We start from the raw sequence: 27879 nt of genomic DNA on the forward strand, positions 1-27879 counted from the left end.
GGGTATACAAAGAGTCCAGTTTGTATTTAACCTTAAAATTGTAAACAGGTGTTGGCTGAAAATGAAAAAAAAGATATGGGAGGTAGGGAGGGGAAAGTAGTATAGAAAAGAGAAGGAAAGGAAATTAGTGAAGCAAGGAAACTATTACTAGATATGTGCGGATAATGTACAGAAGAGGAGAAAATTATTTTGAAAGCAAAGTAAGAAGAAAGGAACATTCTTGGCTTTTCGATTCAAAGTCTAGTCTTCAAATACAATATAGGATAAGAAAAAAATCGTAAGAAATTAGATACAAAGCCCTCAAATACACTCACTGGCCATTTTATTAGGTACGCATGTTCAATTGCTTGAGTAGCACCCCCTATCGTTGCTAGAGTGCTGGAGGTGAGATTTTTGTTTAGAGTAGGTACATTTGTGCAGGCTTGTCTGTGTTTTTCCTGGGTTGGGCAGAGATCCAGGGAGAGCTGAATGACTCACAGGCAGCATCACTGAGACCTCCCCACTATTTCTAGAATGTGCTGGAGCCTTCCAGAAAGATGGGAGGGGAAGTAAGGTGGAGCTGCCTGGAGTATTCTGAGGGCCCTGGTGGCACACAGTCTGGAGGACAGGGATGCACGCCTGAGAGGACTGGGATGGAACAGTCTGGGATGGGTGCAGAGCCAGTCAGGAGGACTGTGGTGGCATGGGCAGTAGAAAGGGGCAGCTGCAGCCAGAAGGGCTGACATTGCCTGAATAGGTGGTGCTAGGAGTAGTAGCCACATGTAGGATAGTTAGCATTAAGGACCACCATTTATTTTTGCTACACCATAGGGGCCCAGGTCCCAGCCTGCTAAGGGGATTTACTTGGGTCGGACAGAGCCAGTGTCAGTTCCCACATTAGTGCTAGCCTTGTCCTGGAAGTGATAATCTGCAAGCAAGTGTATATGCTGGAGGTTGAGGAGAAGAGATTGTATATTGTATACTGGAGTGTATACAGTTGAATCCCTACCAAGTGGGCATCCCATATGTACCCTATCCCCATCCAAGTTATATTCCCCTATAAAAAAAAACAAAAAAACAAAGTGTGTGACTGGAAATTAGTGTGTCTGGCTGTGCTGGGTGGGAGAGGACCACATTCACCAGTGACCCTTACGGAGGTAGCACTACATCTGGTAACACAAATTGCTAATCAAACCGAGCATCAGAATGGGGAAGAAAAGAGATTTAAGTGACTTTGAACGTGGCATGGTTGTTGGTGCCAGACGGACTGTTCAGAAATGGCTGATCTACTGGGATTTTCATTTACAACCATCTCTAGGGTTTACAGAGAATGGACCGAAAAAGAGAAAATATCCAGTGAACAGCAGTTGTGTGGACATAAATGCCTTGCTGAGGTCACAGGAGAGAGGGCAGAATGGGTTTGAGAAGATAGAAAGGCAACAGCAACTCAAATAACCACTTATTACAACCAAGGTATTCAGAATACCATCTCTGAACACACAGCACATCGAACTTTTGAAGCTACTCCTGTCAGCTAAAATCGGACAATAGAGGATTGGGAAAAACGTTGCCTGGTCTGATGAGTCTCAATTTCAGCTGCGACGTTCAGATGGTAGAGACATCATTTTGCATAAACAACATGAAAACATGGATCCATCCTGTCTTGTATCAACGGTTCAAGCTGGTGGTGTAGTGGTGTGGGGGATATTTTCTTAGCACACGTTGGGCCCCTTTGTACCAATTGTGCCTACTTGAGTATTGTTGATGACCATGTCCATCCTTTTAGGACTACAGTGTACCCATCTTCTGATGACTACTTCCAGCAGGGTAATGAAACATGTCACAAAGCTCAAATCATCTCACCACTGGTTTCTTGCCCATGATAATGAGTTCACTGTACTTCAATGGCCTCCACAGTCACTAGGTCTTAATACAATAGAGCACCTTTGGGATGTGGTAGAATGGGAGATTCGTATCATGAATGTGCAGTCAACAAATCTGGAGCAACTGTGTGATGCTATCATGTAAATATGGACCAAAATCTCTGAGGAATGTTTCCAACAGCTTGTTAAATCTATGCCATGAAGAATGAAGGCAGTTCTGGCAAAAGGGGGTCCAACCCGGTACTAGCAAGATGTACCTAATAAAGTGGCCGGCGAGTGTATATTTTATAGCTAGAAAACAGCAAGGTTATACAGTAAATGTAAAATGATAACATTTTGTTATGGCTTAATTAAAATAATCTGGTTGCTATGGACAATATCACCAGTCTGTTGTAAAGGACACATTTTCTGGACACAGTTGCCTTCCCTTGACACATTCTGATAGCTCACAAGGTTCTAGAAATACTATATTAATTGCATAAAAGAGCTAATAAAACACTCTTAACAATGATCCATATTTGGGTGCAATGTGCTTTCCGAGAGATAGATAACACAGGCAAAGGCAAGGTTAATGATGTGAAACAATGATCTCAGAGCTTCTGTTTATCTCAGCTCCTCCAGCTGCCTCATATTGTAGTCACAGAGGGCAAGACCCTTTCCTTTTTATAATTCGTTAACTGGAGTGCTGACTAGATGTGCATCTAGAGATAAAAACATTCCCATACATGTCTTCATCACATTCACAATTAGATTTGAAGGTTAGTTTAGCATTATTCTAGGTTTGTATATTCATTTTGCATAACTTCAGCCAAACCTTTTTTTGTTAGTTTTGAAAAGAGTGAGACAGTTATTATTATCCTTATAATTATTTTTTCTTTGCTTGCGGAAATTTGTCCTAACTAGTGATGGACGAACTTCCGACGGGACGTTTCGCGAACGCGGACCGCGAACGCGGCCGATAGTTCGCGAACCGTAACAATCTCGGCGGGCCCCATTGACTTCAATGGGAGGGGAACTTTGCAAACCTACAGGTCAAATTTGCAGCCACAAAATAATTACTAGCTGTGCAAACATAGTCCCACCACATGGCCAATGACATAACACATGTATGAGGTGAATCTGGGATCGACAACTACAAGCATTCTTTTTTTATATGTGAAATTGTTGTGACAATTCAGGACTGTGGAGAGCATGAAGGCAATGGAGGAGAGGGAAGGTCAGGGTAGGCAAAGAAGAGGGTGCAGGAGATGATCACCAGCAGCGTGACATACAGCAATGACACCTGCACCGTGATAGAGAGCACTGACATCAGCAGCGTGACATAAAGCACTAACACCAGCACCGTGATATACAGCACTGACAGCAGCACCGTGATAGAGAGCACTGACATCAGCAGCGTGACATAAAGCACTGACACCAGCACCGTGATAGAGAGCACTGACATCAGCAGCGTGACTTAAAGCACTGACACCAGCACCGTGATATACAGCACTGACACCAGCACCATAAGCAGCCCCAGGAGGAAGTCAGCATAGCACAGGGATGGTGGGAGCCCCTCATATGCACAGCAGAGGTACAGCCCCAGGAGGAAGTCAGCACAGCACAGGGATGGTGGGAGCCCCTCATAATAAGCAGCCCCAGGAGGATGTCAGCATAGCACAGGGATGGTGGGAGCCCCTCATAATAAGCAGCCCCAGGAGGATGTCAGCATAGCACAGGGATGGTGGGAGCCCCTCATAATAAGCAGCCCCAGGAGGAAGTCAGCACAGCACAGGGATGGTGGGAGCCCCTCATAATAAGCAGCCCCAGGAGGATGTCAGCATAGCACAGGGATGGTTGGAGCCCCTCATAATAAGCAGCCCCAGGAGGATGTCAGCACAGCACAGGGATGGTGGGAGCCCCTCATAATGAGCACAGCACAGGGATGGTGGGAGCCCCTTATAATATGCACAGCAGAAGTACAGCCCCAGGAGGAAGTCAGCACAGCACAGGGATGGTGGGAGCCCCTCATAATAAGCAGCCCTAGTAGAAATATGACACCGTTCAACCTCTTCAAACAGGAGGGTACGGGCATATAGTATGGTGTGCTTTTTTTGGACAAGGAAGTGAGCCAAATGAAGAAAGAAGGTCTGTGTGCTCGATTAAAAAAATTGTATATAGACATATACATGGTCTACTGGTCACATGTGTTGAATTCCTCCGAGATCCATGCCTCATTCATTTTTAGAAATGTGAGGTAGTTAACACTGTCGTGAGCTAGGCGAGTACGCTTATCGGTCACGATCCCCCCTGCTGCGCTGAACGTCCTTTCGGACAGGACACTGGACGAGGGGCAAGCCAACAGTTCGATTGCAAATTGGGCAAGCTCTGGCCAGAGGTCAAGCCTGCCCACCCAATAGTCCAGGGGTTCATCACTCCTCAGAGCGTCCACATCGGCCGTTAACCCGATGTAGTCAGACACCTGACGGTCTAGGCGTTCCCTGATGCTGGATCCGGACGACACCAGTCGATGGATCGGCTGAAAGAATGACCTCATATCCGAAGTCACCAACACATCTTCAAACCGGCCTCTTCTTGCAGGCGCTGTTGGATTGGTACCCGCAACTCCTTCTCTGGGAGTTGGAATTGCTCCTCTGCCAGCGCACGCAAAAGCAGAACACAGCATTTCTCGAAGCAAGGCCTGGAAGTGCTCCATTCTGACAGCCCTCTGTAACGGCGGTAACATTTCCCCCATTTTGTGTTTGTACCGGGGGTCTAAGTACGTTGCCACCCAGTACTGGTCCTTGACCCTTATGCTTTTTATACGGGGGTCCCTATTAAAACACTGGAGCATGAAGGCCCCCATTTGCACTAAACTGGAAGTGGTGTGGTGGCCTGGCTCCTGCTCATCATCCAGGATAATGTCGTCCTCTTCATTCTCCTCTCCCCATCCACGCACAACAACAGGGATCCCAGAAAGGTTTAAAGCATGCTCTTCTTGCTCCTCCTCATCCGCCCCGACACCATCCTCCTCTGACTCCTCTTCAGACTCCTGTTGTTCACTTGTCTCAGATAGAGTAGCCCCCCCTGGGAATTCATCCAGCATTGCGACTTCCTCATCTTCCCGCTCCTGCTCCTACACAGCTTGATCAATGACACGACGCAATGCACGCTCCACAAAGAAGGCATAAGGTACCATGTCACTGATGACCAGTTTGGTGATCTCCTCAAATGGGCGCAGAAGTCTGCATGCGTCGCGCATGAGCAGCCACTGGCGCGGTGAAAAAAAAACCAGCTCCCCAGAACCTGTTCTGCCGCAGAGTTCATACAGGTAGACATTAACTGCACGTTTCTGCTGGAGCAGCCTATCAAGCATATAGAAGGTTGAGTTCCATCGCGTCGGGCAATCGCAAATAAGACGTCTGACCGGTAGATTGTGTCGCCGCTGAATGTCAGCAAGGCGAGCCATGAACGTGTAAGATCTTCTGAAATGGGCCGAGATTTTCCTTGCCTGCCGCAAGATGTCCTGGACCCCAGGATATTTGACAACAAATCGCTGCATGACCAAGTTTAAGACCTGTGCCCTGCATGGCACGTGCGTGATTTTGCCCTGTTTCAATGCGCTAAGCAGATTGGCACCGTTGTCACACACCACTTTACCAACTGTCAAATTGAGCGGTGTTAGCCACTGATCTGCCTGTGAACGCAAAGCTGAAAGGAGTGCCTGGCCAGTGTGGCTCTTGGCTTCCAGGCACAACAGACGCAGCACGGCATGGCATCGTCTCACCTGGCATGTCGAAAAGGTTCTGGGGAGCTTGGGCGGCGCAGCGGAAGAGACGCTAGCAGCGGAAAAGGAGGAGTCAGCCGAGGAGGAGAGGGAGGAGGATGGAGTAGGAGGAGGAGGAGAAGAAGAGCCAGGCCTGCATGCAATCCGTGGCGGTAAAACCAAATCTACACGGGTGCCAAGGGTTACATGCTTGACGGCCGTCAGAAGGTTCAACCAGTGGGCAGTAAAAGTGATATACCTTCCCTGCCCGTGTTTGCTAGACCACGTGTCTGTAGTCGGATGTACCTCGGCACCGACACTGTGTGCCAGAAATACATTCACTTGCCGCTGAACATGGCCATATAGCTCTGGGATACCCTTCTCTGAGAAATACTTCCTTCCTGGGACCTTCCATTGTGGTGTTCCAATGGCCACAAATTTTCGAAAGGCCTCCAAATCCACCAGTTTATATGGCAGTAGTTGGCGGGCTATCAGTTCTGACAAGCCAGCCGTCAACCGTTGGGCAAGAGGGTTATCCGGCGTCATCATTTTTTTACGCTCGAACATTAGGCCCACGGAAGCCTGCCTTTTTGCAGAAAAACGTGAGCTTGGCGTGATGGAAGGTGGAGTGGAGGACAATTGTGAGGAGAAGGAGAAGTAGAAGACGAGGCTGGAGGGTGAGAGCCTGGAGTGTGGCTTTATGTGTTCCGTTGCTCCCACTGGGCTCGGTGATGGCTGCTCATGTGCCTTCTTAAGGCGGTCGTCCCTAGGTGAGTGTTGGGCTTACTGCGACTAATGCGTTGACTGCAAAGATTGCAGATGGCAACGCTATTGTCAGCAGCGGACACGTTAAAAAAAGCCCACACTGCGTAGCCATGTGCCGGTGTCCTGGGAGCGCCAGATGTGACCGTACTTGGTTGATAACTCGCTCCTGATACATTTGCAGTCTGCTTTGTCCCTCCTGTGCAATGTAAGTTATTCCTGCTTCTCCTCCCTATCTGCTGGTCCATATCTCCCTCTGAACTCCCCTCCTCTTCCTCTCTTGTGGGCACCCACGTGACATCACTAGACACGTCATCATCGACGTCACCTTCCCCACCACTATAAGTAGAGATCTCGGAGTAGGCAGCAACACCGGGGACCAACCTCCTCCTTGGGCTGATCTGGGTACTGTCGTCAGACTGCTGAGTAGCGGTTGTTGCTACCTCCTCTTCCTGATCCAATACCAAGAGTGGCTGCGCATCAAAAATGTCTTGATCTGGATCGGAAAATAATTCTTGTGACTCAAGCAGAAGTTATGTGGTGGTGGTGGTGTTGTTGGTGGTAGTGTCTTTGGGGGTGCACATAGCAGAGAGTGAAGAAGAGGGTGCAGATTGAGAGGATGAGGAGGGTGCAGAAGAGTAAGGCTGAGTGAGCCACTCAACCAAGTCTGGTGCGTCTTTTAAAGTAATTGAACGCACCTTCTGCAACTTCCCACTTTGGCTCAAGCCTGTTGCTCCTGCCCTACCCCTACCACCCCTGCGGAAGGGCCTGCCTCTTCCTCTGCCTGTCATTTTTTAAATGACCCTGTGACAAAACTCTCAGTCCCTATACTGATAAAGGACTGCTGCAGTATAGGGCAGCAGTCAGACTCAGCAGTAGTGCACCTCAACCCTATGTATTGTGAACCTATACCAGTCCTTAAGGAATAGCAGACTGTACCTCACTCAACCCTATGTACTGTAGCACCCTAGACCTTACCAGTCCTTATAAGGACCTTTGTGGAACAAGTAGGTTGTGAATGATTAGCAGACTCTACCTCAGTCCCTATACTGATAAAGGACTGCTGCAGTATAGGGCAGCAGTCAGCAGTAGTGCACCTCAACCCTATGTATTGTGGACCTATACCAGTCCTTAAGGAATAGCAGACTGTACCTCACTCAACCCTATGTACTGTAGCACCCTAGACCTTACCAGTCCTTATAAGGACCTTTGTGGAACAAGTAGGTTGTGAATGATTAGCAGACTGTACCTCAGTCCCTATACTCATAAAGGACTACTGCAGCAGAAGGGCAGCAGTCAAGTATAATATTCTTTCTATATTTGGAAGAAAGAATATTATACGTGTACAAGCCTATTACCATACCAGTCCTGAAAAGAACCTTTGTGGACCTAATAGTAACAGCTACTGATTAAACTGACTGTCCCTCGCTGCCTCACACACAGCTTCCTGCCTGTCCCTTATAAGTTAGGGGGAATGTCCAAGTGTCCGTGTGCTGTAATGTCTCAATTGGCTGTCCTGTACCCCATGATGGATGTGTCATCATAGGTCAAAGTTCTTTTACACAGTAAACACGGAAGTCCGCCGGGCGAACGGCGGCAATAGTCAGCCGATCGGACGGACGGCGAACAGCCGAAATTTGCCGCGAAACGACCGCCGGGCGAACCGTTTGGCCATCCCTAGTCCTAACCTCCTGATCCTGGTGGTCAATTATCATAGGGCGGGCAGCGAGGAAAAATCTTACCAATGGGGATGCAGATGGCAGTACAAATCCTAAAGCGGTTCTATGCCTTCACCTATCTTAAAAAAAGAAAAATGGTTTGTCCAGAGATCCACTTTAAAAGAAAACATGCTATTGTTAATAATGCTTTTGGTCTGGGCCACAATCTGCCTGTTTTTTTCCACCGTCACCAGTTCTATTTATATTAGAGGCTTTGGGGATGTGGCAAACTGAATGACCATGCTATGTCATGTCTGATGGTTCTCAACACTTGTGTGTTTTTAATGTGTATGGGCTTATGTTTGCCCTTATTTTTTGATATGATGTTTTATATGTATTAATAAAAACCTTTTGTACCATGTAATATATGTATCTACGTGATATGTCTTGACACATTATTATTATACAGGATTTACATAGCGCCAACAGTTTGCGCAGCACTTTACAACATCAGGGAAGACAGTACAATTAAAATACAATTCAATATGTGTTGAACTGTGGTTGAACTAGATGGACTTGTGTCTTTTTTCCTCCTGACTAACTATGTAACTATGTAATACAGGAGGGATCAGAGGGCCCTGCTCGTTAGAGCTTACAATCTAGAAGACACATTCAGGGAACTACCATTTAAATGTCCATTTTTTTAAATGATTTTCTTTTTCTTTCTCATTTATTACCAGGATGGTGCTTCCTATGGTTTGAGGCTTGTTTAGTACTTTTTGAAGAGGCCCCTATTTTATATATTAACTATTATATTTGACAGTACTGCATGATATTTGAACAAAAATACAACGAAGAAGCCGATAATAGCCAAATTAACCTCGGGGAGGGACGAGGTTCCTCTTAAATAAGTGTATATTATTGCTGAGCTAACTTATTATTAGCTCTGTTTTTAAGACACAATGGGGTTGATTTACTAAAGCTGGAGAGTGAAAAATCTGGTGCAGATGCTCATGGTAGCCAATCAACTTCTAAGTTCAATTCAGCTTTAACAAGAAAACCTGGAAGCTGATTGGTTTCTATGCAGAGCTGCATAGATTTTGCACTCTCTAGTTTTAGTAAATCAACCCCAATAGCTATTTTAATATATTTTTGTGATACAAAGCAGCTTTGCAAATATAAATGCCTAGCTCAGCCTGTTTCCCTGTTTTCAGAGGGCTGTTTCACAGGTCCAAAGTAAACATTGCATTGGTTGTATTTGATGTGCCTCAGGACCGTCTTTAATATTTATTGGACCCTTGGCAAAATTTTTCTTAGGGCCCCCCTCCCCCCATGCAATTTCGCTCTCCACCTTCTCAGAGACATACAATAAATAGCAGCTAGACTTAAAATCAGTTTACTGTATCAGATCAGGCAGCGATTGCGATTGGTTGCCAGAGGTTACAGCATATCATTACTGCTTACTGACTGGTTGTTAGAGGTTACAGCACTCCTTAAGGCTCACTGATTAGTTGCTAGAGGTTACAGCACATTTCTGCTTGTTGATTGGCTGCTAGAGATTGCTGTACAGTAATACTGCTCACTGGTTGCTATAGGTTACAGCACATCTCCTCACTGGAGGGGGGCATGATATACCTATGAATGATGCCTTTATTTACATATCAATGCAGTTGGCCTCAGCTATTTACATATGCATGTAACTGCTATTTACATATGAATGCCAATATTTACATGTAAACACAGGTCTGCAGGTGAGTCATCTGTACACAACAATAGGGCAGAGTTGGGCAGCATTAGTAGCAGCGCAAGACTAAAACTTCAAGGGACAAGGGAATGTAAACTGGGATAGTTGGCAAGTATGAGACAGCTTCTTTGTGCCCCACAACAATGACAGGGCCCAGGGCAGCTGCCCCTTTTGCCCTGCCTTAAAGCCGGCCCTGACGTGCCTGCAGTTTAATAGGACAAGAAAAAAAAAGGTAGGCATGCTTATTAAACAGATAAAAATGGCTTTAAATCATTGGCATAAGAAAGTTTGTTCACAGTAAGTGACATTGCAAAAAGATGCTATTTTGTAACAATCCATTAACTTTACCTTTACTTGATATTTCTGCTTCCTTGACATAATGGAACTACTACTACCATAGACAGGACTGAAAGTAAAAACAATTGTCAATAGAACTGGATTAGTAAAACAGTGAAATTAAAATGATGTTCTGTTCCTGCACAGACAAAAGAAAGGATGACAAAGGAAGATGCAGCCAGCAAGATGTAAGTCATATTTTACAGTTCTGTACTGGTCTGTTGTATTCACTGCTTATTGTTGTCTCATCCTCATTTGCCTTCATTGTGTTCAAGACTAAATATTAACATTTTAAGTAAAACCGCATATAAGATTTAAAATTTTTGCATAATCTCAAAATTAATATTACATTTTTTTAAATCTACAGCTTTTTAAAAAATTATTCCAGATAATCCTTTTATGTTCAGGCCCTTGCCCGTATACAGTGGCGACACTCTATCCTTGTCTTACAATTCTGTTCCTCCACTGATATCTTGTCATAGGGGCTCCTGATAGTGGCCATTTCAACACACACTAAGCATGCATGGTCCACTTTTATCCCTGTTACAAAAAATTCCCCCGAGAAATGTAATGCCGCAATTGCTGCAGAGAGTTCATGAAGACTGGAAATAACCGGCGTCAGGCTGCCAGTGAAGCGGCACTAGCACAACTGCCCCATACCTGCTTTCTGATTGGCTGAGAAGAGGATCAGTGTTGCAAAAGCAAATATTAATTTGCTGTTGCAACACACCTGGGTGGGATTGGAGTGCATCCTATGCAACCTGAGCCCACCCTATATTGAAGCCTATTAGAGCCACTGTAATTCATGCACCCGGTGCCCTAAAATGAATAGGGGGTGCCGTCCAGGCACCCATGGATAGATTCATGCATAGGGGGTGGCCTGGAGAGAGGGGGTGCCGCCCGGGCACCCCTAATGGACAGGCCACCATTGGAAGCAACTGTAGAAGATTAGCAACCATGAGATGCAAAAAGGATGAAAAAAAAGCAGAAAACCAGTGGAAAAAAAATACATTTTTATAACACACTGTACTTTATTAAATGAATGCCATCTATTTAGTGTTTGCATCAACCACCAGTCTGAGAAGTGACTTCCTCTCTTGTGCAGGCCAAAAATTAGACCAAGTAAAAAGAACAAACGGCTACCACTGTGCTCCCTGTGAAACTAGTGTCATGGGTTTAACCACTATTATATATTTATTTGCAAAATACAGATTTATATAAATATTGAAGAAAGAATAAAACATAAACAAATTGCATTGCGCTGACACTGCCCTAAAGAGCAGCATAATTGCCTTATTTTGGTGGATATATAATGAAATGAGACATGGGAATACTTTCTGTTCTATGAAAGCTTCACTGTGCTGCACATTAATTAGGTTGGAGAATGTTTAAAATAGTTTTGTCCCTTCTCAGCATAACCTGTATGGTTATACTGTCTCATTGGGTCCAATACCCTACTCCAGGGATATGCACTTAGCGGACCTCCAGCTGTTGCAGAACTACAAGTCCCATGAGGCATAGCAAGACTCTGACAGCCACAAACATGACACCCAGAGGCAGAAGCATGATGGGAATTGTAGTTTTGCAACAGCTGCTAATTGCATATCCCTGCCCTACTCCATACCCTGTTTCCCCCCCGAAAATAAGACCTAGCGTGATTGTCAGTGATGGCTGCAATATAAGCCCTACTCCCGAATAAGCTGTTTCCCTGAAAATAAGCCCTACCCTGAAAATAAGACCTACAAGAACTTTACCTAGGGCTTATTTTGGGGGTTAGGGCTTATATTGCAGCCATCACTGACAATCACGCTAAGTCTTATTTTAGGGGAAACAGGGAAGAAGCCATGATGTTTTCCATACACTGCACTGATGGCCAAAAAGCCGGAAATGGCAGTATAATAGGCTATATTTGCACTATATATACCAACAGTTCTGAATGTGCATCTGGCTGATGGGGCACGAAGATGTTATTAACATAGATCTGCCCAATGTCCTGAAATGAGAAGTGTTCTTTCTATTTTACTGTATGTAATTCAAGGAGACATGTGAATGCCTTCTGTTCTACAAATGCTTTGTTAAACTAAAAATGTTTATGTAGTTATTTTTTTTCATTTCCCCCCACTCCTGTATTAAGACAGAATTATTGCCCAGTTCTACCTACCCACTTCCCTCTTCAGCATTTTCTTCAGCTTCCTCCTCACTTCAGTGCCACCAGCCCCCTTGAGGCAGAACAATGTTCACATGACTCTGCACACTTCCTGTGAGCACAGGTTGTCATTTACACACCCTGTGGGTGGTACATCATCACACACGCTCGCCTTATAGTACTTCAGATCTGAGCGGAGCCCACATAATGGCTTCATTACATATTCATGTCCTGCAGCTGGTTTTATTTTAAGAGTCATTTTAAAGGATTGCATTGTCTGAAGTACAGGCAGATAAGTGGAAAAAAGAGGTGGAAGGTGCGTGATCCAACACATGGATCAAGATAATACAATTTATTCATATACATATTAAATGATGCATATAAAAAATTACTAAGTTTCATAAAAGCTAGGTTACAAAATATACACATTAAAAATGTAAAAGTTAGACATGCCCATACAAGGGCGAGTGCCCAAAGGTGGTCTGACGCGTTTCAAGGGGTTCCCTCTCCATCAGAGCCTTAAAAAAAGGAAGTCTGTAAAAAAAGCAAGTCTGTACAATACGGTAGACCAACATAAAGAGGAGTGGCTAGTTTGTCATATGACTAATAACACAATTTTATTCTAAAGGTAAAACTGATTAAAATATACTCTGAATCTCAATCTGTGTCTTGCACATTAAATTGAGCAGATGAATGTCTAATGATTACTGCACATTATAAGGTATGTTTTTATAACCTAGAACTTGATCCTAAGTAATCTCTACACTAATGTGTCTGATCAATCTTGTTAAGTTAAAGTCAAGCAGTACAGCATTACATCTGGTTTCATCCTTAAGCACTTCCTCGGGCTCCTTTCCCCCAGTGATCGGAGTAGATTGTAACTTTGTAGCTAATCACAAGGTTTGAGGCTGAAGCAGTGGCTGATCTGTGTCATACATTCATAAACACAGCCAAGAACTGCACAGACACCAGGATTTACATGTTTGTGTTATCTCTGAGCCAGCATCTTAGTCCAGGAAGTGCATGCTCATCCTGAAAAAAGATGGCACTGCCCATTTGGTTGGAGACAAAAACAAATGAACACGTTGTCAGGGGGAGTGCTGAGATCTTTGTGGGATATAAGTATTAAGTAATAAATGCACATAAGTGTTACTTTTACACATTACTTAGTATGGATGCACTTACATAAAAAATTGTGCCTGCTTCAAGTTTCAAATGTTTAACTGTGTTATCATGTTGTGTAATTGAATTTGTTTACTGCGGTCTTCTAGATGTGTACTACAACATCAGCTCGCTTTATCACTGTTGGGACTCTGGAACAGGGGGGCATTTTTGTAAGTTATATTGTTGATACCTTTCGTAATATACCGATGTGCAAAAGATTGTGTTTCTCTGCATAATTTGTGTACTTTCTATAAAGTCCAGATAATGCAATACCTTTACATATTTTATATTTTACATCTCTGCTGCTTAGTTGGAAATATGTTACATGGACTTTAATATTTTTTGTGTTATTTTAAAGCAAATACAAATATTCACGCTGAAGAATTAAGGGAAAACTCAAATTCTGCATACAAAAAAAAAAATTAACAAAATTATATATATAAAAATGTATACACACACACACATACATACAGTATATATTTATATGTATTATTTATATTTATATTATTTATTTATTATTTATTATTATTAATATTTTTTTTATTTTTTTACTCATTAGAGTGCCACTTTATTGTATTAAGGCATACTGCAGGAATTAGATTCTACCAATCTTTTTGAATCCATAATTTTTGACTTCAGAAGGTGCTTTAGAAGGATCCCCACCATGCTCCAAGTATGGGTTGTTATATGGCTATTGTTTGGGAGCAACTGGAGCATAGGATGGAAACTTTTCTCCAAGGTAGAACCATAAAGGCGAAGAACACAAGGAACACTTTAAGCATCCAATCAAAGTGTACAGGGGCTGGTAAAGAATAAACTCGATACCAGAGGTACTTATCAAAGTCCCAGTGCAGTGTCCCTTTCCCTTTCCAATTTCTCCTAAAATCAGAATGGTTCCACATGTACCATGGGTCACTTTTTTCCTGTGACTTTTCAGGAAGCATTGGATAATCTCCATAACCCCTTCCATCATCTGGGTATGGTTTATAGTCCTCTAATGGCAAATTATATTTCTTAGCTGCAGCCACCCTTTCTTCTGCTGTTTTGGGATGGGGTCCAGGCATATGATGATAGGGGAGATCATGAGCTGCTCTCACACTGGCATAGGGCACCAACCAGCCAGCTCCAACCCTCTGACCAACTATGGGTACCCGGCAAGCTCTGTGGGCCATAGCAGCCAATGAACGCTGCCATGATTACTAGTCCCTATTTTTAATATAATTTAAAGGCCAAAAGCAACTCAGTTTCTATTTTAATTTTTTTTCTTTTTTAAAAGCCCAGCCTACAGGGAAAAGTATAAATGCTTACCTCACCTATCCCACTGAACTCTAAAGTCTTATCTAAGAGATAAGTTTCCTGAAAAGTCATCACTCACACTTCTGGGAGTGTCAAAACTCTGGTTCCTTGCTGTGCTCCCTGTAGCTCCCTGTACCTTCTACCTTTGCTACAGTAAGCTATAGTTACATAGAGGTCGGTAAATGAAACCACAGAGTGCAGAGCTGGGTTGCAGGCATCCTGAAAGGGTTGGATGAAGAGGATTTTTCATCAAGTTTTGTACAACATCAATCTTATTAACATTTCATAGCACATTTATGATTTTTCTGATTTATGTTTATTTACCCGTTATTGGTTTCATAGGTGTGTGCCCACACATTAGTGACAATAATATGGTCTGATAAACTCTCTTCCCAAGAAGGGAAGGGCTGACCAAACTGTATTGCCCAAAGTGTGTACCTATGCTTGAACTATAATCATTTAAGTATTTACATATTCCTAACAAGCAGTAAAAGAGCTTTACACAAGCCTAGACTTGTGCACAATGGAAAATTTTGTTTAGTTTTGGTTCATTGTCATTTATAAAATACATAATTTAGTTCTGTTATATTCGTTATGTTACGTTAATACGTTTTCGGATAATTCATTATTTCTGTAGAGTGTCAATATTCGTTATACTGAATCTCGAATCATGTCGAATTCATTCATTAGATGCGCTATAATTTCGTTCATATTCGTTGAAATTTGATATTTATGTTTGTATATATATTCGTGATAATGATTCGTAGTTTGGAAAGTCGTTTGTTTATTGAATCTTTTAACACACACAATGACAATATCTCTTCTCCTCTGCTCAAATACAATACAATACAACACTCTTCTCACTCAGTTCTCAGGAATGCACTTTACCAGTAATTAAACCTCCAGCACAAAATTAATCAGCTTATTGGACTGTAAGATTTGACCTTTTGTTTCATTAGATCTTTAACAAATTACTGAATCATGTCAAATTAATTCGTTATATCCGCTATAATTTGAAATTCATTATTTTTTTATGCATCCGAATGTCCGAAAGATGCAAAATTTGTCCGCTACGAAACAAATTGCACAGGCCTACACAAGCCCTTACTGACCTCTGTAGCTGATTGTACTATGGAAAAGTAATCTCTAAATTTACAATATCAAACTGTTCCCCACATCTCATTATATTTAAAAGCACAGATGTAATGTTTACTTTGGAAATATACCTGATGAAAAAACACAGGCACCATTATAAAATTAAAATATATTATATCAATATTCTGTATGCTATTATCATTTACATTGTACAAAGATTAGCTCCTCATTATAATTTTAGCTTGTCTCTGCTACTCAGGATTCAGGAATTATTTGGCAGTCTTCTTTCTTTCTTAAAAAAACATTTAGAGAATATTTTTATCTTTCAAAATCTCAGCTTTCAAAACCCCAGCTTGAGCCAAAACTTTTCTTTGATTTGGATACATTTGGGAAGAGTCAGTGCTACTGTCTTGTTTTACCTGCTCACTGTCACCTTGTTTGGGAGATTTTACCTCACTGCCTGTCCTGTGACACCAGGGCAAGAAATGAGGGGACCGGCCATCACTGAAAGAGGCACAAGACACAAATAATAATATAACAAAGCTAAAGTGTGTTTCAGGAAGTCCCTCCATAGGTGATAGAGTTAAAAAAAAAAAAACAGGCACAGGTTCTGTCTACTTCTAAAAAATAAGTTTTGGCTGGAGTTTGGTAACTGTATGTATGCCAATGCACATAAACATTATCCAAAGTAACTCTTTGTGGTATTTTCCAAACTATAATATAGAGGACGAATGTAAAGTTTATTTTATGCCATGTGTATTGATCAAATATACAGTTATTAATAAATACAATATACTTGTCTTCCATGTCATAGGGAATGGCAGAAACAGTAAGCAAGACCTCAAACCTAAACTTTAGTCTGGTAAGTAAAAAATCCCCTCTTTGCAGGAACAGATTTTTTTGTATCACATTGGACCTGTGTCTATGGATACCAACCACAAAGGCAACATTTGCCCACATGTTTTTTTGCCATCATCAGTGGGTACACAGTCATCTCATATAAGCTAATATAAACTAATACGCTGTCACAGTTACTGAATTAGTTCCAGTTCAACAAGGAAATGTTCTATGAATCCTAGTAGAGGGATGACTGATATTTAGCCTTGATATCTTGAAGTGTCTTATTTAAAATATTCATTAAAATACTAAAAACAGTACCTTAGAGGGGGAAGAGTTTCCATTGTCATTGATGCCCCTTTAGGTGCCTCTATTGTGCTACTGAGAATAGAGAGCAGTATAAACCATTTATAATGACAGTTCTCAACTTTGCTATACTTTTATAGGGGAAGAAAAAGTGATAACATAAATGCTTCTTACCCATCACACCAATGTCAATATATTAAAGCTTAAAAATCCTTAGCTGTAGAGGCTGCATTCATTTTTTTTCTTTTATCTTCACCTGGTGATCCTTTGGATAACAACTTCCTCTCCTATGGTGGCTGCGCTTACTCCACTGTATCTGTGGAGGAAACCAGGGTTGCCACACAGGCTGGACGTTAAGCGAAGCTCCATCAAAAAGAGGAAGCTCCACTTTTTCGCACCCTCCCCCCCCACTCAACTGTTACATTTGCCATTTTTTTGGGGGGGCGGAGGGAGCGGGTACCTGGTTTTGACAGTTACCCGCTCCCACTTCCTGGTAAGTTCACCAATTTACATGCATTTTTGGCCCCTCCTCCTTCCCCCCTGCATTCTGGAACACACCCAGAATATGGACCACTCAGAAAGAGCAGTGTGACTTGGGCATGCACAGTAGGAAACCGGCACTGAAGCCCGAAGGCTTCACTGCTGGTTTCCCTTACTTACAGTGCTGGCATCTGCACCCGAAGCGGATTGACAAATGGGCTCGGGGTCCTGACATTGCGGGATCCCTGGACAGGTAAGTGTCTTTATATTAAAAATCAACAGCTACAGTATTTGTAGCTGCTGACTTTAAATTTTTTTTTCCAGACTGGAGCTCCTCTTTAAAACGTTTTCCTCTCTATTACATCGGGGTAGGCGTTTTAGTAGTTTAGTCTTTTTATAGTCTAACAGGGCTCATTAAGATATTTGCAAGACAGACAATGAAGCGATAACATGCATAGCATTTAATGTGTCTCCCATGAATAATTGGGTCCCAGTCAGAGAAAGTCTCCAAGTTGCAAAATGCCCATGTGTAATAATATTAACCAAATGTCCAATTGCTTGCATGGTATAGCCACCTCGAAGGGCAGAAAAAGAATATTAATGGTATTACTCAAGGTATTTTCTTTGACTTTAAAGATTTAATAAAACCCAAGAATTTGGAAAATGTGCTAGGATATTTGTGTAGAATATGTTATTGTTTTGGATAATGTTTTTTTTTACATATACAAGTATACTTTTTATGTACTTTGAATTTAAAATATCTTGATTTGCATTGAATAACAGAAAACTGTATTGCACTATTATATTCCACAATTCATCATATGGCAGCATACCAGTTCTTATATGCATTTGGTCTTTTTTACTCTAAATACATTTTCTGCAAGTAAACAATATAGGCCATTGATCCTGCCAAAACCCAGTGTTCCTGTGTATTGAGCTGAATCTTAAACATTATCAGCTTTCCAAGCTGTCTTCTGTAAACTACCAAACCCTCCCCACTTTTTATGATGGGGATGATAGGAAGGGGAGATGTTTGTATTTCAAATCAGAGGAGCAATTAGAGTGATAACACTGCTCCTTCATAGATACAGTACAGCAAGTTTGTTGTCACCCTAGAAGAAGTAGTCTGGCAGGATCACTGGGTGAAAATAAAGGGGAAAAAAGGTATCATTTTTTGGTGGCCCTGCCCTAAGGTCCAGCAGCTCTAGATATGGGTATACAACTTAATTAGAACTGTATTACTTTGGAACCTACATAAAGACTCAAGGGAATTTGTACTGCAAATATGAGCAGAAACTTGCCACAACTCTTTTACAGCTACCAAACAGGCAATCTTGGAGGCTGTATGCCTTAAACTGTCAGGAGGTTTTGCAGAGAGCATTAGCTCCTTTGGTCAAAAAAAGAAATAAAAAATGCCCGCTATCTTTAGGTCTAACATGCTAAATTCCCAAACATTAGGTCCCCTTGTATAGTGTACATGCGCTCAACTGACCTACAGTATATACTTTTAGTTTTATAATCGTATTAATCAAGTCTGTTTTTTTTCTTTTACTTTTTCTCTCTTTTCGCTGTTTTTTTGTAGAAAAATTCACAGGTGCAAATGCTGGTTTCCCTAGCATCTTGCTTGTATTTATTTAAATATATTTGCTATTCGTATTTTACCAATACTTTAGTCCTACCGTTTGAAGTCAATGGGTTTTCAGAGTCATATATTGGGATTATTTAATTCCCATGAATGCCTTCCTTAGTGATTCTGTACTGATATTGTATAAGTGACCATGGCATGTACATCTGCTCATTTTATGCATGTTCACTCTTTGTGTTATTTTTCTGTCTGACTTTGTTCTATTATAATCTCTTTGCAAAACCAATAACATTCTTGTGAAAGAACCTTAACCGAAAAGAAACTTAGCAAAGGGAAACAAAAGACGCCAACACATATTAGAAATGCAACGCTGCAGTAAATTATGTTTTTGTTTTGGGGGTTTGCATTCAATTTTAAATATATTCATTTAATTTGCTGTAACCTTTACTGAATAAAATAAAATCGGATTGTCTTAGGATAGCAGGAAGGATTTTGTTTTCCTGGACCATGTTTTATAGCTATGCTTTATAAGGATATTTTGCCTTCCTCTGTATCAAATGTGAGTTTATCGGATGCTTTTAATTTTTTTTTCTACATTTGTTGAACTTTGTGAGTAGATTTTCTACTTTCTTCAATCTGACTATGACTATGTAACTATGCAACTAACCCCCCCCCCCCCCCCCATAAATTATTTAAAAAGTCTGTAACAATTATCTTTCCCTCAAAATGTGCTGCCATGGGTTTTCATTGCAGACTCTCATGTAACCACAAACCTAAGCTTTGGTCACATGAGCTCAGCTTAAAGAGAACTGTCATCCAGCCAATTAGCATCCCTTGAACTCTGATCCCTTTTGTCTGAGAGCATTTTCTGTAGAATAAGTATTACCGTATTTCCTTTATGATTCATTATTTTACGAAGTACAATGGTCAGAATGGGTCTAATATAGGAATATACGGATACAGGTCTAATTTAGGAAATCACTTATAAATGCCTCATAAAACTGCATTATCAAAAATTATGTAAAGGAGGCATAGTGGTCCTAAGTTCCACCGAGATGAATTAGAAACAGGTTCAGTGAACAAAGGTAACATTACTCCTTTATGATGATTCTATAATGATATCTTTACATATTGCTGAGTATCCATCTTGCTCTTGAGGATTTTATTCACTTTGGATATCCAGTAAAGACATAAATAAAATGTACTAAACTCTGCTGAACTTTTCTCAACAAATCAAACTGAGGTGATTCAGCAATAAGACTTTTTAACAAGCTCGTTTAATATTATTTCAATGACTGGAAAGCTACAATACATTCAGATGAAGTCTACTTATTTTATTTGTCATATCTATAATAACGAGGCCCCTTGGGGCTTATTTCTAATAACAATTAGTACCACAGTGAACAACCAATTCTCCCGTACTCCCTGCCTGCCATTTCAGCTCTAATGCCGCGTACACAGATCGCACATTCTGACATCAAAATCCATGGGATTTTTGTCCGCCGGATGTTGGCTCAAACTTGTCATGCATACACATGGTCGCACAAAGTTGTCGGAATTTCCAAACGCCAAGAATGCGGTGACGTATAACATGTACGACGAGCCGAGAAAAATTAAGTTCAATAGCCAGTGCGGCTCTTCTGCTTGATTCCGAGCATGCGTGGAACATGCGTGGAACCGACAACAAGCTCTGATTGCCCATTTTCTGTCAGAAAGACTGATCGTTTGTACGCAATATTATATCTAAAGGTTATCTAAGAAGAACTTTCTGATTTCAGTTGATAGAAGAATAACTGTGTGGTAAAGACCTATGTATTAATTATTCGAGTTGTATAATTCATGGCATTTCACTCATGTGCTGTAAACAAATCTGTACATGTACTAACCTTCTTAGTGGCCTATAATTAGAAAACCAGACAGCATGAAATAAACATTTAGTGTAATTAAGCGTTATATTGAGGATATAAGGGCAAACTTTAAGTCTTGCGCAAAATTAACAAAAAGTTACAGAACTCTGCTGACCTTAACATTACTCCATTGTGCTTCAGAAAAAAAATTAAATAAATCTTAAGGGTTGATTTGCTAAAGGCAAATAGATTTTTCACTTAGCAAGATATTTTTCCCTTAGCTTACTGAAAATTCACTTTGAAAAGAATAGCCAATAACATGCCAAGGGAAATAAATTTTTTTTTTACACGCACATATTGATTGTTGGAAGTCAGCAGAGCTTCACCTCATTTAAAATTCTCTTACAAAGCTTGCCTTTACTAAATTACCATATATACTCGAGTATAGGCTGACCCGAATATAAGCCGAGGCCCCCAATTTACCCCCAAAAAAACTGGCAAACTTATTGACTCGTGTATAAGCCGAGGGTGAGACATGCCTGTCCATCCCTGTGTGTGTGTCCGTCCATCCCTGTGTGTCCGTCCATCCCTGTGTGTCCGTCCATCCCTGTGTGTCCGTCCATCCCTGTGTGTCCGTCCATCCATCCCTGTGTGTGTGTGTGTCCATCCATCCATCCATCCCTGTGTGTGTGTGTGTCCATCCATCCATCCATCCCTGTGTGTGTGTGTGTCCATCCATCCATCCATCCCTGTGTGTGTGTGTCTCCATCCATCCATCCATCCCTGTGTGTGTGTGTCTCCATCCATCCATCCCTGTGTGTGTGTGTCTCCATCCATCCATCCCTGTGTGTGTGTGTATCCATCCATCCCTGTGTGTGTGTGTCTCCATCCATCCATCCCTGTGTGTGTGTGTCCATGTGTGTGTGTGTGTGTGTGTGTGTGTGTGTGTGTGTGTGTCCAGCCTACCTGTGTCCCGAGCCTGTGTCCCGAGCCTCCGTCCCGTGCCTTGCCTCCTTGCCTCCGTCCCGTGCCGTGCCTTGCCTCCTTGCCTCCGTCCCGTGCCGTGCCTTGCCTCCTTGCCTCCGTCCCGTGTCGTGCCTTGCCTCCGTCCCGTCCCGTGCCGTGCCTTGCCTTGCCTCCGTCCCGTGCCTTGCCAGGATCGCCGCTCTTCGTCGGCGCCTCGGCGGCCATTCTAAAATTCAAAAGCCGCGCCTCCGCCTTCGCCTGTGATAGGCGGAACACTGAATTTCCCAGCAGCCTGTGTTCCGCCTATCACGGACATCGTCTCATCCTCGTCCGTAGTACGAGGATGAGCGGATGTCCGTGATAGGCGGAACACTGACTGCTGGGAAATTGAGTGTTCCGCCTATCACAGGCGGAGGCGGAGGCGGAGGCGCGGCTTTCGAATTGTAGTATGTCCGCCGTCTGTCTGCTCGATACGCTGATCGAGTAGTCAGACGGCGATGACTCGAGTATAAGCCGAGGGGGGCACTTTCAGCCTCAAAAAAGAGGCTGAAAATCTCGGCTTATACTCGAGTATATACGGTACCCCATTGTGTAAAATAAATAAATCAATAAATAATATCAATATAGCTGAGTGGGTCGGAATCAAAAGCAAAAAAGAGCTCTTCTCTGACATGTGATCAGGAGCTTTACTTCCTGTGCTCTCCTGGGAAAGCATCCAGGAGGGCACCCAGTTGTCTTATAGCAGGGTAGACATAGATGACCAGTCTATGGTTTAGGAAACCAACTAATTTATATAATTTTTTTATGTCATGCTTAGAATGAGGCTGCTAGAGATTAAATTGGTTGTTCTCTTCAAAACCCACTAAGCAAAATTTACACCATCCTATAAAAAAATGCAGCTATATACCTGTTTTCAGAGAACCGATAGGTGTTCATTTGACTCGCCACCTGTCTCCTCTCTCAGCCTGACAGCTGCAGCGGGGGGGGGGGGCAGGATCCCCCACTGACATCAGTCAGGAGGGGAGGAGGAGAGGCAGCGGGTCACGTGAGCACAGATCGGCGCTCTGAAAACAGGTATATAGCTGCATTTTTTTTATAAGTCACAGACACAGATTACATTAATAAACAGTGAGGATGGTGTAAAAATTGAACAGTAATTTCAGCAGCAGGAGGGGAGGGGGCGGGCATGGACATGGAGATGACAGGCAGGGAGGGGAGGGGGAGAGGATGGAGGAGAGCACAGAGGAGGACAGAGAAGGACAGAGCAGACTGCCGATGAGAGAGGCGCATAAACTGACCATGGTGTCAGGGCTCAGCAGCCATGATATACTGTGGTCAGTTTACAAAGGGGAGGGCAGAACCAGGCAGGATCGGCGAGGTATTTCAGGTAATACAGGGGGCCAAATGACACAGCTCAAGCACTGTGCTGTATAACATGCTTTAAAGGAACAGGATCTTTTTTTTTAGGTTAACAAATACTTTAACTCTGGTAATTAAAAATAAATCCCTTTCCCACTCCACCTATTTCTATATAATCTCTATTATTATTATTATTTTTTTTGTTGTAACTAAAACCATAGTCAGGTGACAGGCTTCCTCCAAAGTCTTCTTTCTTTTGGTTTGTAGTGTGTGGCTGTACTTCTTGTAGTTCTTAACCCACCTTGGTGACATGGACACTGCATCAATGTGTCCTCAAAGCACCCTGCAGCCTTAGACCGGCCATACATAGTGCAAATTTCCGTGGTTGCAGGAAAGAAATGTGCACGATCCCCCCATCAACACAGGCAGTGCTGACAGGGGAATCAGCAGTTGTCTTCTCCTGGAGGAGGGGGGCAAGGGTGGCTGGGGAAGCCATCACCGCTGGGAGAAGACAGTGAATCGAAGCAAATCTGGCAGGCTGGTTGTTGATTAATCGACTTGGTAGATTCAGCATGCCCATTAATGCTTTGAATCTTGGCTGTTCCTGCTGAATCGGGCGGGATTCAAACCGCTTATGGCTGGCTTTAAGCTTACCACACGTTACAGTCTGATTGCACAATTTCCTTTAGATCCACCAGCAACTATGCAGCACAAGAGCCTGCCTGATTGGATACAGAGTGATTGGATAAATTAGGTAGGCCCTTATATTACATAGTTTTTGTAGATCTGAGGTTCATTGTATAGAGAATGTACGGTCGGATTGTAACATCTACAGTATGATCACCCTTACAGTGGCAGCTTTGTGATGTCAGAACATAAGGGGTGACAACAAGCCTAATCTCTATTGGCAGGGGTCTCCAAGCTGCAGCCCAAGGGCCAGATGCAGTCATTTGCTTTCCTTTATCTGGCCATTGGGGCACTGTTCAATCCAATGACAATAGTGATGGGACATAAGTCCTGTCACTGACACCAACAATGCAGTATTATTTCCCCCACTGACACCATCAAAAGGGCACAATTCCACTGACACCATGGGGAAAAATTCCTCCCACTAATATCAACAATGGGGCAGAATACCTGCCATTGACACCAACTATGGGGCACAATTCCTTCCACTGAAACCAACAATAGGGCAAAATTCCTCTCACTGATATCAACAATGGGACAGAATACCTTCCATTGACACCAACCATGGAGCACTATTGCTTCAACTCACTCCAACATTGGGGAACTTTTCATCCCACTGTCACCAAAAATAGGAAATTGTTTACTCCCACACTGGATGCCAGGACATTTACTACCCCCACTGGCTACAGTCTGCCCCCTCTCCCTAAAGTCTGATGAACAGTAAACTGGCTCTTTGTTTAGAAAGTTTGGAGACCCCTGCTATTGGGGACCATCAGTCTCCATAGGGAAAAAAAGTGCCTTGGATGATCACTTTATAGCGGCTTTAGGTCAGTAGTTCAGGATCTTTTTTTTTTTTTTCATAAAAACTGCAAACGAGTTGGGAGTTTTGCTTAATGTGAAGCTATGATAGAAAAAAATCTGTGATCTGGAGTTGACCATAATGCTTGGGCCCTCTGACCTAGGGATTTCTGCTCCCTGCATCCTCTATAGTTGGGTCTATGTTCTAGTCATTGAAGATAGTGGCAACATTTGTAGTAGAAGCAATGGGCATTATCACTACTTTAGTTCATCTATTGTCCTTGTTTCTTGCTGAATTTCTTTTATGTTTCATTGGCAGATAAGTGAAGGATCTGAATGCATTTTTATACCTGCCAAGCTGTTTCTGTCAGAAGCCCCCAACAAGTCTTGGCAGGTGGCAAAAGAACTGGTGAACAGTTACCCCTCTGAGAAGAAGATCAGGGAATGCTATACCACGCTTCAAAATTGGAGTGTCTACAAGAAGAAGGTGACAGGGAAGCCACAACATGGCTTCAAAAATTATAATTCTGGGAGATAAATGCAGTACTTGCCTTTTGTATATTGTATGTATGAACAACAAACTTATATAGAACTGTAAAAAAAATACATTCATTAACTTTTATTTATTTGTATTCTTGTATACTTGAAATTATTTTCCCATGACAGTAATGAGTAACAAGCTATTACAATTTACTGCTACAAGGTCTCATTTTCTGGTAGCCACTATGGATCTGATCTTGTGCAGAGATGTAAAGAAAGAAAGAAAACATATTTAAATGTCTTCATATAAAAGGCATTGTATCAGCTGTAGTGAAGTGATAGTTCTAATCTCATCCAAACCAATGACATAAACAGCAAGTTGGTGACTTTCCTGTTTTTTTTCTAGCAAATCAAATTTTTCTCATTATACACCTTAAAATGATCAAGACAAACTGGATACCCTTCACTAAGTAGTAATGCGAGGATCAGAATTACAACATTTGAGTCTGCAACTTTACATAGTCAGCAATGACAAAGCCCATATTTCTATACTGACACAAATCCTTTAAATTTAAATTTGAAATATCCTTCTTGAAGCTTAAGTAAGACATTTACCCAGACTTTTTGAATGCTGTTTTTAAAATTAACAACCACAAAAAGCAATGCTATATGACAAAAAATAAAATTGTATCTATATTCAAAAACAAAAATGTATTGCGTTACAACTTACCAGTCCTTAAATAAATTGGCTGAATTAGTTTTATTATCTGGGCTTTTATTTCTTAATTTTTACCTGGCAATCCTGTGAATCATACACTTTCAGAGTACGCTCACTCATAAATAGTGGCAAGTGTCAACAAGAATCTATACAATACTTGCTGTAAAATTAAATAAAGTAGTAGATACAAAGATAAGGGTCAAAAACTGAAAATTGTTTCATACTTACCATAATTTTCCTTTCCTGGTGCCTATCCATGGCAGCATACCTGTGATAATCTCCACCCCAAAGTCCTCCCCTCAGGATAGTTAATAGCTTATAAAAATGAAAACCATATCTCCCCCTTGCATTCTCCAATTATATCGAATACCAAGGGAGGGCATGTATGCTGCCATAGATAGGCACTAGGAAAGGAAAATGATGGTAAGTATGAAACAATTTTCCGTTTTCCTTGTGCCTCCATGGCAGCATACCTGTGATACAATAAATAGCTAAGACCAGGGCGGGTAATGCTTCAAAAGAAAATTTTATTTAAGGAAATGCGAAAGCTGACTCAATCGCCCTTCTTCCAAACTCCACCGAGCTGAGTGCTCCTGGGTCAATTCTGTAATGATGCATGAACGTATTTGGAGACGTCCATGTGGCTGCTTTGCAAATAGTTTCCAAAGATATACTTACCCTTCCCGCCCATAGAGATGAGACTGCTCTCGTAGAATGGATTCTAACTGCCGGTGGGTTCAACCCTCTCGCCCTATACACTTTTTGAATTTGTTTACAAATCCAAGAAGCGATAGTCCTTGATGTGGCTTCCTTTCCCTTATTCCTACCCCAAGGTAGTATGAATAGTCTATTTCAGGGGTGTCCAAACTTTTTTTTAAAGAGGGCCAGATTTGATGAAGTGAACATGCGCAAGGGCCAACCATTTTGATGACATTCATTAAACCATTAAAATTCGGTCTAAGTGTGTTCGTCCGAGCATTACTACACGGCCCAACAAGCATTATCTTGCCTTTGTGTTGTGTGCGGTGAATAGATGAGCTTGGGTGTGTTATTTGGATATACCGTATTTAATCGGTTTATGCCACGCACCTTAACTTTAAAAAGGAAGTCTCAGGAAAAAAAAAATCTTAAATTTTAAATAAAGAATTGTAAAGCAAAATAAGGGCCAGTGCTCATCAATGCAGCCTAAACAGTGCCCATCTGCAGCCCCCACCATATTGCCATGAATGCAGCCCCCACCGTATTGCCATGAATGCAGCCCCCACCGTATTGCCATGAATGCAGCCCCCACTGTATTGACATGAATGCAGCCCCCACACTGACATGAATGCAGCCCCCACACTGACATGAATGCAGCCCCCACACTGACATGAATGCATCCCCCACCGTATTGCCATGAATGCAACCCCCACCATATTGCCATGAATGCAGCCCCCACCGTATTTCCATGAATGCAGCCCCCACATTGACATGAATGCAGCCCCCACACTGACATGAATGCAGCCCCCACCGTATTGCCATGAATGCAGCCCCCACCGTATTTCCATGAATGCAGCCCCCACCGTATTGCCATGAATGCAGCCCCCACACTGACATGAACACAGCCCCCACATTGCCATAAATGCAGCCCCCACATTGCCATGAATGCAGCCCCCACATTGCCATGAATGCAACCCCCACCATATTGCCATGAATGCAGCCCCCACCGTATTTCCATGAATGCAGCCCCCACACTGACATGAATGCAGCCCCCACACTGACATGAATGCAGCCCCCACCGTATTGCCATGAATGCAGCCCCCACCGTATTGCCATGAATGCAGCCCCCACCGTATTGCCATGAATGCAGCCCCCACCGTATTGCCATGAATGCAGCCCCCACACTGACATGAACGTAGCCCCCACACTGACATGAACACAGCCCCCACATTGCCATGAATGCAGCCCCCACATTGCCATGAATGCAGCCCCCACATTGCCATGAATGCAGCCCCCACATTGCCATGAA

At 42.5% G+C, this 27879-nt stretch overlaps 1 protein-coding gene and 1 pseudogene across 1 annotated transcript in view; one reads left to right on the forward strand and one right to left on the reverse strand.

Annotated features, from left to right (window-relative positions):
* LOC143975254 (cyclic nucleotide-binding domain-containing protein 2-like) overlaps positions 1–25919 on the forward strand; it is a 142525-nt gene extending 116606 nt beyond the window's left edge. The window contains exons 14-17 of the mRNA XM_077477463.1: positions 10255–10295; positions 13525–13587; positions 16623–16670; positions 24993–25919. Coding sequence (XP_077333589.1) covers positions 10255–10295; positions 13525–13587; positions 16623–16670; positions 24993–25211 — 371 coding nt within the window. The 3' untranslated portion in view covers positions 25212–25919. The remainder of the gene's footprint in view (positions 1–10254; positions 10296–13524; positions 13588–16622; positions 16671–24992) is intronic.
* Positions 14013–14785, reverse strand: LOC143973910 (NADH dehydrogenase [ubiquinone] 1 beta subcomplex subunit 8, mitochondrial pseudogene; annotated as a pseudogene).
* Positions 25920–27879: the final 1960 nt, after the last annotated feature.

The sequence above is a fragment of the Lithobates pipiens genome, unplaced genomic scaffold (genome assembly GCF_037356315.1).
Source record: "Lithobates pipiens isolate NorthernLeopardFrog02 unplaced genomic scaffold, aLitPip1_a1.2 Scaffold_13, whole genome shotgun sequence".
Classification (NCBI taxonomy): domain Eukaryota; kingdom Metazoa; phylum Chordata; class Amphibia; order Anura; family Ranidae; genus Lithobates; species Lithobates pipiens.